The sequence below is a fragment of the Barbus barbus genome (genome assembly GCF_936440315.1).
Source record: "Barbus barbus genome assembly, chromosome: 14".
NCBI lineage: Eukaryota > Metazoa > Chordata > Actinopteri > Cypriniformes > Cyprinidae > Barbus > Barbus barbus.
In genome coordinates, this window is record NC_136742.1 from 26,168,330 (window position 1) to 26,184,693 (window position 16,364).

Sequence of the window (16,364 nt, forward strand, 5' to 3'; positions counted from 1 at the left end):
AAATACATTAAAATACAAACAAGTTATTTTAAATTTGTTATATTATTTCACAATATTTTTTATTTTTTTTTCAATCAAATGCAGCCTTGGTGAGTGTAAGAGACTTCAGAGCCCAAACTTTTGAACAGTAGTGTACTTTTAAGGAAGGGTAACTAGCAAGTCTCCATTTGGTTGAGCATCCTGTCCTGACCAACATAGCAACACTGGCTTAAGCAATTATTTAAATCTGTGGTGGTGCTATGCGTTTATGTGACCAATAGCAGATGGGAGGATTGTTCAGAAAACCTCACATTATTTTTTTGCATTTTTGTTTGTTGAAGTCTGTGGCAAAGAAATTTCATAGTTCATCTTAACAGTAGCAAAAGAATACATGTAAACCCACAGCAAGTCAGACAAACAAGTCAATATAGGGAATACATGCTTTAATAAACTGCAAACCCCAAAGACACTTTTTAAACAGATAAAAGCATCAGTCAAATACAACAGTACCTGAAGATCCACCGCTCATCCTCACTTTAATATTACCAGATATTGCAGATGTATCCTTGGGTTCCCCTCTGTGCATTTTTCATATGCTGAACCCTCATATCTGCTGACTTAGTTACTATTGCATTTATACTGTACAGAATGGAAACACACACAGTTTTCTGTAATCAAATCAGGCCCAAAAACAATTCAAAATCATATGCAGCTTTTCAACTATTTACGGCAGTGCATGATTTGATTTATTCTAAATAAAAGTATGACCCTGAAACCAAATATTATGTAAGAAAGTCGTTTTACTGAACTTATTTAGAACTGCTTTTTCATTCATGAGGCTCTGTTATTTCGGATGGAGGTAGAGGATTGGGTTTTGTACATGATATGGCTATGGTGAGCGAATTGTGCAAATTATTTTCAAAAAAGATCAGTGCATTAATTGAACATCCACTTTTTTTGTTGAAAATGCCAAACACGTACTTCTGACTATTGTCATTGGACTATTGTCAATGGGATGCAGTAAACCTAATCTTGCATATAACATTGGATGAATAATATGCAATTTGGGATTCATCCTAGTCAGTAATCATTTCTACAACTAGTACAATGTGCACCACCACAGTTAGCTGATATTACATCATTTCATCTGATGTATCTCATTAGATGTCATTAGCTCCATTCAGTGACCTCCTGATGTCTGGACTTTGTTTTATAGCTAATTATTTTTCCATGTCTGCTTGTCCTCGTCTAGAGTACAGAAACCGAATATTACAGATGGAAAAAAGAAAACGGGCTGAAAAATGACACCGCTGTTGAAGCATTTCAGACTCTGTTTGAGACCTTATGCAAGTTCCTACTTAAAATCCACTTAAAATCGCAAGGGACCTCAGGCAAGCGATGCTAACGTTTTTTTGTCGTGACAGCGCATAACTCTTCCAGCACCGTTTAAGAAATACCTGTTATTAATGCATCAAATCATGAGGTGCATTGAGAAGAGGTATAATATTACATTTAAGCATTCGATTTTTGCGGTTTTTGCATCACTAGAGATGAGAATATCAGAGAGCCAAGAACACCTGAGCTACCACATAGAAACATCACAACAGCAACTTATCAGTATGGTAGTAAGTTTTATATAGACAAGCTACGGTGGCTGAGAGAGCTCAACGCGCTGCAACTTTAGAAAACGTGCAAATAGAAAAAGCACCAGCAAATCAAGAAAACATCTTCATCAATTTGACATCAGGTGCTGTAAATGCTCACAAGACAAACAAATAAAGAATTTTATTTGTTTCTTTGTTTGGTTGTGTTGTGAGCATTTGAAGCGCGTGTTGTAAAATTGATGACGTTTTCTTAATTTGCAGGTGTCTTTTTTTATTTGCAGTGCGCTGAGCTCTCTTGGCCACGGTACAAGCACCATTTCTATTGAATTAATGTTTCATGTTAGTCCATGTCTTTTATTATGACAACATTCCTGTTATCATTTATATTACTAATTATATTTTTATTTATTTAAAACAAATATTTATTTTAATTACATTTTAATCTGTCATTGCTGATCGCTTTTGGGGAAATGTAACAAGTTACAATATTGTGCATTTCAATTATTATTATTATTTTTATTTTTTTCTCATGTCAGCTGGCTCTCTTCTCCAGATTGGGAGTGTGGTACTTGGCATGTTGACAATATTTATATTAGAAATGCTATTTTTTCTGTGAACGAGATTTGTGCCAAATTAGTTTGCATACTTTTTTAGTGCAGATTGCAGGAGACATTGTTTCACACACCTCAGGTGTGTGTGTGTGTCTTTTATGCACCCAAATGTAACACAAATCTTTTTTGTGTGTGGTTTTAATTTGAATAGATTTATGTCATCTGTACCTTTGGGGTCAAGGCTGGAAAAACGGCTATTTTGAGTATCAAATTCAGTTATTTTTTCCCTCTAAAAATAATTATAACAAATGGATTCAACTCACTCAGATTTAGTTTATTTTACCAGCTGTATTTTGACCATTTAAAAAAACACTTATTGGGTCAGATGAAAATAAAATATTACTTGCAACACGTTACCCCTTTTGTCATTTTCAGCTTTATTAGATAATTTGTCTGCTTTCATCATCATAAACTTTGTTGTTTTATTTACTTGTATATGTGTGTTGAGTGTTTGGCAGGCAACCGAGACCTTTCTTTCTCTGAGCTCTAAATGTGTCAGAGCAAGTCTTACTGCAGTAGCAGGATCTGTAGAGCTTATTGGAGAAGTGATTACAGCCACTGAAGAGACGTCCTCACACTCACCCATCAGCACTCTCTAGTGCACTTCATGCATCAGAGTGGAGCACGAGATCTCCATGCACTGCTTATATCTGTTCACATCATTTTTAGTGGTGCTTGCTGAGAATCTTAAAGACACAATGAAACGGAAGTAGCGACAAATCTATTCTTACATATCGTAATTTACAATCCAAGGAAATAAAGTAATATAAACTGGGATTAGTTTTTTCAACCGTTCTTGATTAGATGGTGGAATATCTGAATAAATGCTTCAGGTTGATTGCAAGAAAGGGGTGGAGTTTAAGCAAATTAAAAATAAATTTAAAAAATCACAAAAAAAGTGTAATACTGCAACTTTAACAGGACCCCTCCCTGTTAAAACATAACTGTGGTTTATCACACAGTTTATATTATGTTCGCAATCAAGAAATCACTTAAATAGGACCTGGGCAAACACTTTTTCACACAGGGCCATGTGGGTTTGGATTTTGTTTTCCCTTCATAAAAAAAACCTTCATTTAAAAACTGCATGTTGTGTTTACTTGTGTTATCTTTGATTAATATTTAAATTAGTTTGATGATCTGAAACATTAAAGTGTGACAAACATGCAATAAAATAAAAAATCAGGAAGGGGGCCAACACTTTTTCACACCACTGTAAAAATGTGATCAAGAGAAATGTTAAACAATGAGATTCAAACAATGCACAATAAGAAATCATTTAGAAAATAGGATGAATTTTCATTTCATGCTGGGTTTTCACCTGTTAGACCAGATGTGACAAGTTTAAGACAAAGTGGCAAAATCAAACTTACTGTACTTGAGGGTCGTGGGGCAAAAATAAATACTGCATTAAATTTAAATAACAGTTTTTTTAAATGTTTAAATAATTGTAATAAATTTAAATGCAATTTAAAATTTAAAAATATTAAAATAAAAATATAAATTAGAAATTATATGCTTTATTGCCATCTTATCCGCTATTTTTTTTGTCCCCTGCATGGTTTGCCTGGTTGGGCCAAAAAACAGGAATTGTAAAGAGGACTGAAGTCTCATATCTTGAGACCAGACCTTCTAAAAGTTATTTTCATTTGTGGCAATGTAAAAATGTCCTGTGTTGGGGGCCCCTGGTGGCCCTTAACATGATTCAGCACTAAAATATCATAGCAACGTGATGTAGGTTTTTTTGACAACTAAAGTTGTGGCTTCAAGTTTTGCACTAGCAAGCTCTTTTCCCGATTTCCTCAAATGTAAAAATCTAGTTTTACGACTAGTTTTACAACATGACGACTTGCGTTCATCTTTTTGTTAGTGTCAGCAGCGCAACAGCAGGGATATGAGCAGTGATATCCCAGGCATATTGGGACCACTTCCAGCCGGCTTGAAAATGAAATTATTCGCTGATGCGACGACAAGCACAGCATCGTTTTATTGCCTTCACAAGTCTCAAGTTGTTGGCGGGTACGACACGGAAAAACTCTCTCCCTGTCACCCTCCAGTCATGAGCGACTCCTCTAATGAGGCTAGCAGGCCAACGAGTGGGCCGAAGCCACTGAAATCTCCAGTTCTAACATATTGATTGGTGTGAGGAGAGCGTATCTGGCGCCGACGTTTGACTTCTCACCTCGTCCCAGACTGAGTCCTCATTCAGTCCTTGTAGACATGGCTGCTAGACACAAATTCGCACCCACATACTCAACTCACGGCTCTATTCACAGAGGAAGACTAGAGCCAATGTGTGTTTGCACGCACAAGCCTGCTAACAGTTTGTGGAAATAGAAACCGTGAAAATGAATGAATGAAGATTTTCAATCACTGCCATTTTCCTGTATCTCATCTAAGAAGCATGTTTTACACAGTTTAGCTAATTAGTGGTGCTTGCTAAAGGGAAGCGCCACGATTACTGTTGCTCATACTTAAAGGAATATTCAGGGTACAATATACGCTAAGCTTAATTGACCGAATATGTAGCATAATGTTGATTACCACAAAAATAATTAAGACGCATCCCTCATTTTCTTAGAAACAAAGAAATTACTGTACACTGAGACAACTTACAATGGAAGTGTTTGGAGGATTATGTATAAATGTAAAGCTTACAATTTTATAAACACTTTATTTACATGAATTTTCTGTTAAAACATTATTTTAGCTTTAAATCTGTTTAATGTTTACTGTAAATCATTTTACAGGTGTTTTAACTTTTGGAATCAGCTTTTGTTTTTATATTTTCAGTGTTTTTTTATTTCTTGAATTTTTATTTATTTAATTTTTTCTAAGTTCAGTTTTAGGTTTTATTTATTTGCAGTTAGTAATTTTTGTGCTTCAACTTATTTTAGTTAGTTGCAATAAAAGGCAACATGTCAAATTTTTGTGTAGTTTTTCATCTAATTTTTACGTTAACATATTTCATTTTAGCATTATTTCAATAATTTCGTTTCCTTTTTTAAGTTTTAGTTAATGATAATAAATTTGCTTTTCATTGTGGCGAAGTTGCAAAATTGGATTTAACATTACACAGAAAAGATTTGTAAGTTTTTTTTTTTTTTTTTAATGTTTTTTCAATTATATATTATATGTGTTCAATTAAATTATATTATATGTGTATATCTTGTGCCTATCCTATTATTTTAGGGAGTATTTTAACATTTACAGTTTTACCCCATTCACTTGCCATCGTAAGTACCTGATTTTATTTTATTTCATTTTAATGAAGGACAAGTGGAATATCACTATTATTCCACAAATTTGGTTGAGCTTACCTTGCATTAAACCCAGAATAAGGGTTGGGTAAAGTTATTGGTTCATTGTTGGTGTTGTACAGTATTGCTGTTTCATTTCATTTGCTTTCATTTACCTGCAGAGTTGTTTCATTTATCAACCAGCGTCTCCTACTTCCTGTGTGCAGATTTCCTTGCTGAAACAGAGCCTGGAGATGCAGCTTTCCCAATCCCAGCATTCCCTACAGCAGCTGCAGGCCCAGTTCAATCAGGAGCGAGAGCACCTGGGACAGCAGCTGCAGGAAATGGAGCTGGAGCATCAGCGTAGGGAGCAGCGGCTGCATGAAGCCCACTGCTGCGCTATACAGGATATGCAGGAAGCTCGCCAGCACGACCTCAAGGTAACCACAAGAAAACATAATCTCCCACCTGTCTCACGCAGAGAGACCGCTCTGACCTGTATGCACGCGCTTATCTTTTCCTTTCACCTCCTAGCTCTCTGTTATTTGAGTTTTTATAACTCTGTGTTCCACATCCATTCTTATCTCTGCTTCAGACAACAATCTTACAGACCATTCAGAGACCAGCTGACCCGTGCTGCTTTTTACACAATTTTTTTTTATTTATTTAGTAGCAGTTTAGTTTATGATTTTACTTGCCAAATCATTTTAGTCAACAAAGAGAACACTACATTGTGATCAGGGTCTTGTATTGTTAATATGGTCATACTTTATATCAAGTTTCAATTCTCGCCGTTAACAAAACATTAACTACGACTTTTGCCTCAAACTCCTAATTGGCTGCTTATTAATAGTCAGTAAGATGTTAAGTTTAGGTATTGGGTAGGATTAGGGATGTAGAATATGATCATGCAGAATATATGCTTAATAAGTACTAATAAGCAGCCAATATGTTAATAATAGGCATGCTAATAAGCAAGTTAATAGTGAGAATATTAAAGTGTTAATATTAATAATATTATTAGGATCGTGTGTTATTGTTCATTATTTATTCCCATTATATATATTTGTATATATATGTGTGTGTGTGTGTGTGTGTATATATATATATATATATATATATATATATATATATATATATATATATATATATATATATATATATATATATATTGTAAATGTTCTTTTATATTTTCTATATTTTTGTTCTTATGGCAATATGGTTATTAAGCTTAATATGAATATTGCTTACACTAAATTTGTTTTATTTATTTTTTTATTTTGCATATGTATACACACACACACACACACACACATACATATATATATACATATATACTATTACATATATTAAACAACCCGAATTCCGAAAATTTAGACATTTTTTAAATTTGAATAAAATAAAAACTAAAAGACTTTCAAATCACAAGAGCCTATATTTTATTCACAATAGAACATAGATAACATAACAAATGTTTAAACAGAAATTTTAAAATTTTATGCACAAAATGGGCTAATTTCAAATTTGATGCCTGCTACAGGTCACAAAATAGTTGGGACGGGGGCATGTTTACCATGGTGTAGCATCTCCTCGTCTTTTCAAAACAGTTTGAAGACATCTGGGCATCGAGGTTATGAGTTTCTGGAGTTTTGGTGTTGGAATTTGGTCCCATTCTTGCCTGATGTAGGTTTCCAGCAACTGAAGAGTTTGTGGTCATCTTTGACGTAGTTTTCGCTTAATGACGTGCCAAATGTTCTCTATAGGTGAAAGATCTGGACTGCAGGCAGGCCAATTCAGCACCTAGACTCTTCTACTACGAAGCCATGCTGTTGTAATAGCTGCAAACACTTTTCCACTTTGAAACAGTCCATTTTAAATGAGCCTTGGCCCAAAGGACTCGACGGCGCTTCTGGACCATGTTCACATATGGCTTCCGTTTTGCATGATAGAGCTTTAGTTGGCGTCTGCAGATGGTACGGCGGATTGTGTTTACCGACAGTGTTTTCTGGAAGTATTCCTGGGCCCATTTAGTAATGTCAATGACAGAATCATGCCGATGAGTGATGCAGTGTTGTCTGAGGGCCCGAAGACCACGGGCATCCAACAAAGTTCTTCTGCCTTGTTCCTTACGCACAGAGATTTCTCCAGTTTCTCTAAATCTTTTGATGATGTTATGCACTGTAGATGATGAGATTTGCAAAGGCTTTGCAATTTGACGTTGAGGAACGTTGTTTTTAAAGTATTCCACAATCTTTTTACGCACTCTTTCACAGATTGGAGAGCCTCTGCCCATCTTTACTTCTGAGAGACTCTGCCTCTCTAAGACATCCCTTCTATAGCTAATCAAGTTACAGACCTGATGTCAATTAACTTAATTAGTTGCTAGATGTTCTCCGAGCTGAACTTTTTTCAGCCCTTTGTTGCCCCCGTGCCAACTTTTTTGAGACCTGTAGCAGGCATCAAATTTGAAATGAGCTCATTTAGTGAATAAAAGTTTAAAATGTATCCATTTAAACATTTGCTATGTTCTCTATGTTCTATTGTGAATAGAATATTGGCTCATGTGATTTATGAATTTTATTCAAATTAAAAAAATGTACCAACATTTCCGGAATTCAAGTTGTATGTTATTTATGTAAACACAGATATTGACAGAAGGATTATTCCGTTGCTAAATTTATTTTCTCCATTTACAACTTGGGTTATTAAAATCTGTTGATGTTGGTCTTATCGCAAGTTTTTTTTGTGGACTGTTTGTATGGCTTTGAAATTAATCGCTTGTGTTGCTTACATCAGCAAGGGTTAGATTATATTGTTACAGTTTCTTTGTAGTCACTGGTGTGTAACATGTTTTATTTGCTCAATGAAGCCATTTTTATTTGTATCTGCTGTTTGGCGAGCATCCATTTCCAGTCTTTGTGGATTGTGGATAAGACCTCATAGCAATTGTCAACAGTCTGACTACATGAAACCACATTCACTCCAACTTCCATTTGCTGCTGAAGCTCTTGCCTTGTACAGAGGCAGCCAAGCAACTGCGGACAGTAATCCTTTCAGCCTATTTGTCCACTGGTGAAATTGACCGTTAGCCCAGTTTGCCCTCATGCAAGGCCCTCTCTCTGTCCCCCAATAGACTTGGTGTGGTGAGGCAGTTCTGCCACAGATTCAGCCCTGCCCACAGCTCATCTCTCAGGTCCTTCTCCTGTCTGTGGGTTAGTAATGGCTGAGCGCTTGCTGTCACAGGCTGTAATGTCTGCTTTATCCAGTACCTGGTCCCTGACGACATCAGGGGAGAGAAATTCTCACTCCGACTGAAAATGTTTACCTTGAGCTGGGCTGAAGTGGCTCCACACCGCAGGCCTGGAGATGAAGGCTGCGAGCGGGGACAGCGGGATGAGACTGCTTGAATAACTGCTGATAAATTGAGATTGACTCACTAAATGCAGCATCAGTCAGAATCACAGGCTTCACTTCACTGTTTTACAAAGTAGTGGAAACAGTCGGGCTGCACAGTAAATACTAATAATAAATTCTAGTATGTAAATAATACTAAAATAACACTGATGATCACACCTAGAAATTCTTATGAGTAAAATATCTCTGAAGTATATTCCCATTCATATTCACAATTTTGAACACTCAGGGTGATTATGAACATGAAATTACCCAGCCATGGCTTCCTGTTTCACAGAAATATAAATAGGAGGGTGAAAAAAGCCCAAATTCCCTTAATCATCCATCACAATGAGAAAAACCAAAGAATATATTTCTGATGTGCAGCAAAAGATAGTTGAGCTTCACAAATTAGTGAAGTGGCTTTAAGAAAAGAGCTAGAGCAGTGAAAATTCCCATTTCCACCATCAAGGCAATAATTAAGAATTTCCAATCAACATAAAATGTTACGAAACTTCCTGGAAGAGGACGTGTGTCTATATCGTCCTAATGTAAGGCGAGAAGGAGAGTTTGAGTGGCTAAAGACTCTCTAAGGACCACAGCTGGAGAATTGTAGAAAATAGTTGAGTCTCAGGGTCAGAAAACCTTTAAAAAAAAAATTGGCAAACAGCACCTACTGTACATCACCACATGCTGTTTGGGAGGGTTTCAAGAAAAATTCTCCCAGCTCATCCAAAAACAAACTCCAGCATATTCAGTTATCAGACAGGACTGGCACTTCAAATGGGACTGGCTTCTATGGTCAGATGAAACTAAAAAATTAGCTTTTTAGCAGCAAACACTCAAGATGGGTTTGGTGAACACAGGGATAAAAAGTACCCCATGTGTACAATGAAATATACTGCTGTATTCTTGATGTTGTGGGCTTATATTTCTGCTGGAGGTCCTGGACATCTTGTTTTAGACACTTGGCATCATGGATTCTATCAAATACCAACAGATAAAAAAATCAATAAGTGACTGACTCTGTTAGAAATCTTATAATGGGCCATGTTTGGATCTTCCAACCGGACAATAATACAAACACAAACCTGAAAAAATGGGTCACTGAGCACAAAACCAAGCTTTTGCTGGCCATTCCAGTCCTCTGACCTGAACCCTGTAGAAAATGAGTGAGGTGAACTGAAGAGAAGCAGCACCGTCATGGAGCTGTGAATCTGAAGGATCTGGAGAGATTCTGGATGAAGGATTGGTCTCTGATCTCTTGTCAGGTGTTCTCTAACCTCATCAGGCATTATAGGAGAAGATTTAGAGCTGTTAAACTGGCAAATGGAGGTTTAAAAAAGTATTGAATAAAAGGGTGACGTTAATTGTGGCCAGTGTGTATTAGAGAAAAAACATTTATTTCATAAGAATATTTCCCCCACATTTTAAATTCTTATTATCCAGTGAAAGGTTAGATTTTTGTGATTTTTTTTTTTTTTTTGATTTTTTTTTTAAATAAAAGATCTAAAGGATTAACAATGTAGATTAATTTTCACAGCCTCCTTTGATCATATTTACCAAGGGTGCCAATATTTTTGGCCATGAGTGCATTTGTTTGTTTGTTTAAAAAGAAAATTATTATATTATTGTTATACTATAAATTACTAAAATGTGGGATCTCAACACATCCACCATAACTGACGGCTGTGGTCAGAATGCTTGGGCATTTATTTACTGTTGAAATGGGCTCTAAAGTCGCTATCCCAGTGGCTCGATTTGCTGTTTATTTCAGCAAACTGCTATGTAATGGATTTCATTGCTCCATGTCAGCTGTTTTCTGAACACATTATGTGTGATATCACCAACTGACCTCTATTACTGATATGCCCCACTGTCCAGGACAGGACCACACCTGGCAGTATGAGCCTCAGCCACCAGCTGTCCATGGATGGAGAATGGAGGGAATTATTTTATCTACCAGTGATGCCATTAGGAAATATACACACAGAGGTTAACTGTTTTTGTTAAGTGCTAACCAGAACCCTAAATCAAAAAGCCTAACCTGATGTTTAGGTTTTTTTTTACCCCCTTTTTAACCCACTTGAGCAACCTGCTGTTAGTATAGTGAACCCTTGTGATGCTTCAACCTACAGCCTCTTGTCATCTTATAAGATCTTTTGCCATTGGGCTTATTTAGGGAATAGAATATATTAATAAATATTTAATACTTTACGGTTTTACCACTTTAATTATGAACAGATTATTTCCTAAATTATTTCAAATTAAATCACTAAATAAATATTTAAAGAAACTGTTAACCATACAATTAAATAGTTAATGAAAACATAAAAACATTAAATTAATTAATTATTAAATCACCTAACTGATTTATTAAATTAACTATTATTAAATCACCTAACCAATTAATAACTTGTATCTCACTTCATAATTAGTTTAATTTTTAGAGTAATTTTTATCATTATATTTAAGAATTAAAAAGTAATGCTAAAATGAATTGCAATGGACATATAGCAATTTGTTTGTATTTAACTTTAGCATGAGTTTAATCTCATTAGTCATTTTTGTCATTGTAAAAAAATTAAAATGTAATGTTAAAATGAAATTAAACAGAGATATTTATTAATAAATGTACTGATTTTTTATGTTTTAAATGTTTTTTGTTAACAGTTTTGTATTTCACTTTTGTATTTATTGAATTATTTAATTTTAGTCGTTTGGCGTATTTAATTAGATTTTTGAGCTAATTGGCTAAAAATCACTCATTTGACACCAGGGTGACCCACGAATTATCAGGTAGAATTAATGCCTGTGTTTTCATATTCGGTTTTCATAATAATAATAATTTAATTTTCCCAGTTATCAGCGAATAATAAATCTGCATGCTTATCTCTAATTATCTCTAATCTATATCTATTGTCATAATTCATTGTCAGAGTGTCAGCATGGCGTGTTGGCTGTGGTTGTAGACATATGAATAATAACCATATAATGCATACACTGTAAAAAAAAAAAAAAAAAAAGTTGAGCTAACTTAAAATTTTAAGGCAACCAGCTTCAGCAGATCTTCTTTAGTTTTCTCAACTTGTTGTTTTAAGTTTATACAACAAAAAGTTGAGAATCTCCTATAAAAATAAGTTGAGAAAACTCAAAAATCTGCTGAAGCTGGTTGCCTTAATTTTAAGTTAGCTCAACTGTTTTTTTTTTTTTTACAGTGTAGTGGATATAAAAAATCAGACACAGTAATAATTTGCGCATGTTGATGAGCTTCCCAGCAGCACAGGCAGATGTGATAGAGCAAGTATAATTGTGGTATATGAGTTTTACCCAGTTGCCATGCCATTAAAATAAGCCTCTTCATGTCCTTGCTTTATTCATGTAATGAGTGGAGATCCAACAGAAGGCTTATGAAATCTCATTTAATAGCTTTCTGCTCCAGAGCACCATGTCTGAGGTAGACGTGCCGACACCGATTTATTGACTTGTGTTTAATTATCATCAGCGGTTCAGTGTGATAATATCTCACACCAACCGCATTAACATCTCTCTCTCTCTGTTCACCAACATCTCAATATTGAGCACTGCTCTTTTGAAGTCAGGCGGAGGACCGCTCCTCTGCTGCTAATGGGCTCGGCAGCACTGCGGAGGAGAAAGACGACGTCAGTCTTACCCCTCGCCTCTCCGTCCTCAGAGACGAAAATGAGCATGCTATTCCTCCGTCTGATATCCCGCTCCAACAGGCAAAAAGATCCACCTCAGCTCCCTCCTGTAGCTTTTTGCTGATATCAAGCACTGCTTTTTACCCGGCCGGAAAGAACAGGCCAAAAACCCGCAGCTGCCACAGTAGGTAAAACGCTTGTGTGTGCCCATCCTTGACAGCTCGCCGGCCGAGAGCATATGGACCTGATGAGTCACTGTGGCTAAAGGAGAAGAAATCTGAAGATACTTGGGAATTTCAGAGCTGCCTTTTACTGCCCTCTGTTTGCTTCAGATGTGGCTCATCTATAGAAGCCCATTTCTGAGATGGAAAAAAAAATGTAATTGCAATGTTTTTATTTCAGAAATTTTGACTTTTTTTTCTTGCAATATTAATTTATATCTCACAATTCAGATTTTTATATCTGATTAATTTATATCTCACAATTCAGATTTTTTTTCAGAATTGTAAAATATAAATTCTGAATTGTGATAGTCACAATATAAACTTGCAGAAGAAAAAAAAAAACAGAAAATCACAGTTGAGAAAAATGTCAGCATTGTGAGATACAAATTTGCAATTACCTTTTTGTTTATTAGTCCGTTGCAGAAAAAAAAAACAGAATTGCAAGATGTAACCTCAGAACTGTAAGAAAGATTTCTCACTATTCTGAGATTATATCTTGCAAATCTGAGTTTGTATCTCAATTCTAAATTGCAAGAAATAAACTCAGATTTGTGAGATATGAACTCTGAATTTGCAATAAAATCACAATATTATCTTGGAAAAAAAAAACTGAAAATCACAGTTGAGAGAAAAACATCAGTATTGAATAAATTTTATTTAATTATATATTGCGATTACCTTTTTTAATTTGCTATTCCACTGCTGAAACAAACAAACAAAAACTTCAGAATTGCAAGAAGAAAGATTTCTCACTATTCCGAGATTATATAATGCAAAGTTAAACTTTGAGTTATGGGACATACTGTAAACCTGCTATCCTGAGAAGAAAATGTGAAATTATGAGATATATAATTTGCAGTTGCAAGAAAAAAGTCTGAATTGTGAGATTAAAAGCAGCAAGTAACTTTTCATTTTTTATCCCATTGTGGAAATTGGCTTCAATACTCATCCAGACATATAGCATTTATAATCTATTACTATTTTGAATAATTTGTTTTAATTTATTTTGAAGCAGCTGCACTGATTTCATACATAGTAGACTATTATAAGAATTACTGTGAAAGTTTGGCGAGTCTAAAAAGGAACCTGTTTTGTGATCCTTGAGCTTTTCCAAAGTTGAGTAGTCCTCACTCAAAGCATCATAAAAACTGCTGGAATGAAAACAGATAGCCGGTTTCCAGATCTTTTATGAGGGGGTAAACTACATTAAGTGCCCACCACAGCTAAATAAATCTAGTTTGAGAAGACATGAGAGAGATGTTTTATATCCTGCCTCACCTGGCCATAGGGCAGTGGTGAGACATTGCAGAGCTCTTATATTGGGTTATAGCCACCTTTCACTGGTATTGATCACACAGTTTCCCCCCTACAGCCTCTAGTATATTCCTTATATATTCTAAGGATTTCTCAAACCTACTTTATTTGAGTTTCATTTTTATACTAAAGGATACACCGAAATTCTAGAAAATTGTGTACTTCATTCCCAGTGATAAATTTGTGGTTATTAAATAATAGCAATAATTTTTATTTTTATGACAGTGCTACATTAATTTTACTGTGGTTAATTTTATACAAGAGCAATTCTAGAGAATTGTGTTCTTCCTTACCAATAAAAACACACAGGCACACTCATAGAATTCATTCATTCATTTGTTTGTTAGTTTATTTGTTTGTTTGTTGTTGCTATTATTAATAAGAGGTTTTATTCTTATTAGTTAGGGTTATTATTATTGTTGTTGTCCAATACACACCTTAGCCATGATAAAGTATTTGTAGTACTGTGATACTTTTAACAGTAAGTCACTAATGCAGTGTTATTTTAGCATCATTTATAGTATCTATTATAGTTTTTATTAGTATTTTGGATTATTTTTGTTTTCAGTGTTTGTAAAAAACTAATTATTTTTTGTAATTGTGCTTTTGCCATTTTTATTAGTTTTTGTTTGATTCTAAATACAGCAGTTTTAATTTTTTTTTATTTCAGTTTTTTTATTTCAATTTGTAATTTTAGTGTTTTAACTGAAAGGCAACATTTCTAGTGTTTTTTTTAGTTCAAGTTTTTCCTCTAATATTTGTTTTATTTTAGCTTCATTGTGCTGGAACAAGTTTGATTTAAAGAGATTCCATGTTTAATGTTTAATTTGATTAGAAATGTAATTATTTGTTGAGTACAATTTTTTAATGATGGTATTTCACCTATTCACTTTATTAATGTTGAGGACAGTACAGTGAAAAAGCGGCTGCAAGAAAAGTTTACAGCAGCAGTTGTGAGGCAGTATTGTGTGCACTATGGAGTCCACACCCTCACTCAAAACGAGATCCTATTTGTCTTGTTCACGATCAGGCAGCTCTTCTACAAGCGCTGCAGCCGCTATGGCCAGAGCAAAAGCTGAAGCAGCCAAGGCACGTTTGATGTTTGCAGATGAAGAGGAAAGAATAAAGGTGGAGAAAGCCAAATTGGAGGCAAAAATGGACAAAATGATGTTAGAGAGAGAAACTGCTGCAGCCGAAGCAGAGGCTCTAGAAGCAGCTGTTGACACCATAGTAAATATGAGCCTCAACTAGTAACAGCTCCTGCTGATGTTATGCAGTGGACAAGTGAATATGTTGAACAGATGAATCTACATGCAGTCACAGAATCAGGATCAAAAGCAGAGCCACTCCCTTCAGAAGAGACCGTAAAGCCTTACACAGAGTTACCAATCACAAATTCTGTTCCAGCTACACGTCTCAAGTCAGAGAGTTGTTTAGACGATGCTGAATTCAGTCACATGCGATCAAAGAGAGATTCTGCTCAACATCACAATTTACACCAGGCTTGAATCATCCTTCTGGTAACACGCCAGATGATAGCCAGCGCAGACGGCAGACACATTTCGTCCAAAGCACCATGCCACCTTTCCCAATGGCAAGTCAGACACCTCAAAATTCTCAACAAGACATTTCAGATTTTGTCAGATATTTTGCTCGCCGTGAACTTGTTAACACTGGCTTAGTACAGTTCAATGACCAACCGGAAAGCTTCAGAGCTTGGCAACGGTCCTTTCAAAATTCTGTGAGTGTGTTGAATTTGACAGCCAGTGAAGAAATGGACTTGTTAGTCAAATGGTTGGGAAAAGAATCAGCTGAACACGTTAAACACATGAGGTCAGTACACATTAATCAGCCATCGAAGGGCCTTGACAAGATGTGGACTAGACTGGAAGAGTGTTACGGTGCTCCAGAGGTTATCGAAAGAGCACTTTTTAGACGTATTGAAAGTTTTCCAAGAATTTCAAGCAGAGATTACTCAAAGCTTCATGAGTTGAGCGATCTTCTTATGGAAATAGAGTCAGCCAAAGCTGATGGATACCTTCCAGGCTTATCATATCTGGACACAGCAAGGGGCATAAATCCCATAGTTCAGAAGCTGACATTTAATCTGCAAGAAATGTGGCTGTCACATGGAGCTGGTTACAAAGAGCGGTATGGTGTTGCGTTTCCCCCTTTTGAGGTCTTGGTTGACTTCATAAGCCAGCAAGCTAGAATAAGGAATGACCCAGGCTTTAACTTCTCTACTCAAACAGATTCACTTTATAAAACAGACAAGGCTAGCTGGAAGCCAAGTAAATCAAGAGATGTCTGTTAATAAGATAAATGTGTCTTCCCCTGT

General features: G+C 35.5%; 1 protein-coding gene across 2 annotated transcripts in view; it reads left to right on the forward strand.

Annotated features, from left to right (window-relative positions):
• The window catches only part of LOC306880011 (protein FAM184A-like), a 144,853-nt gene that overhangs the window by 68,478 nt on the left and 60,011 nt on the right, over nucleotides 1-16,364 (forward strand). For both annotated transcript variants that reach the window (XM_079433274.1, XM_079433275.1), the window contains exon 11: nucleotides 5,661-5,873. In XM_079433274.1, the coding sequence (XP_079289400.1) occupies nucleotides 5,661-5,873 (213 nt within the window). The remainder of the gene's footprint in view (nucleotides 1-5,660; nucleotides 5,874-16,364) is intronic.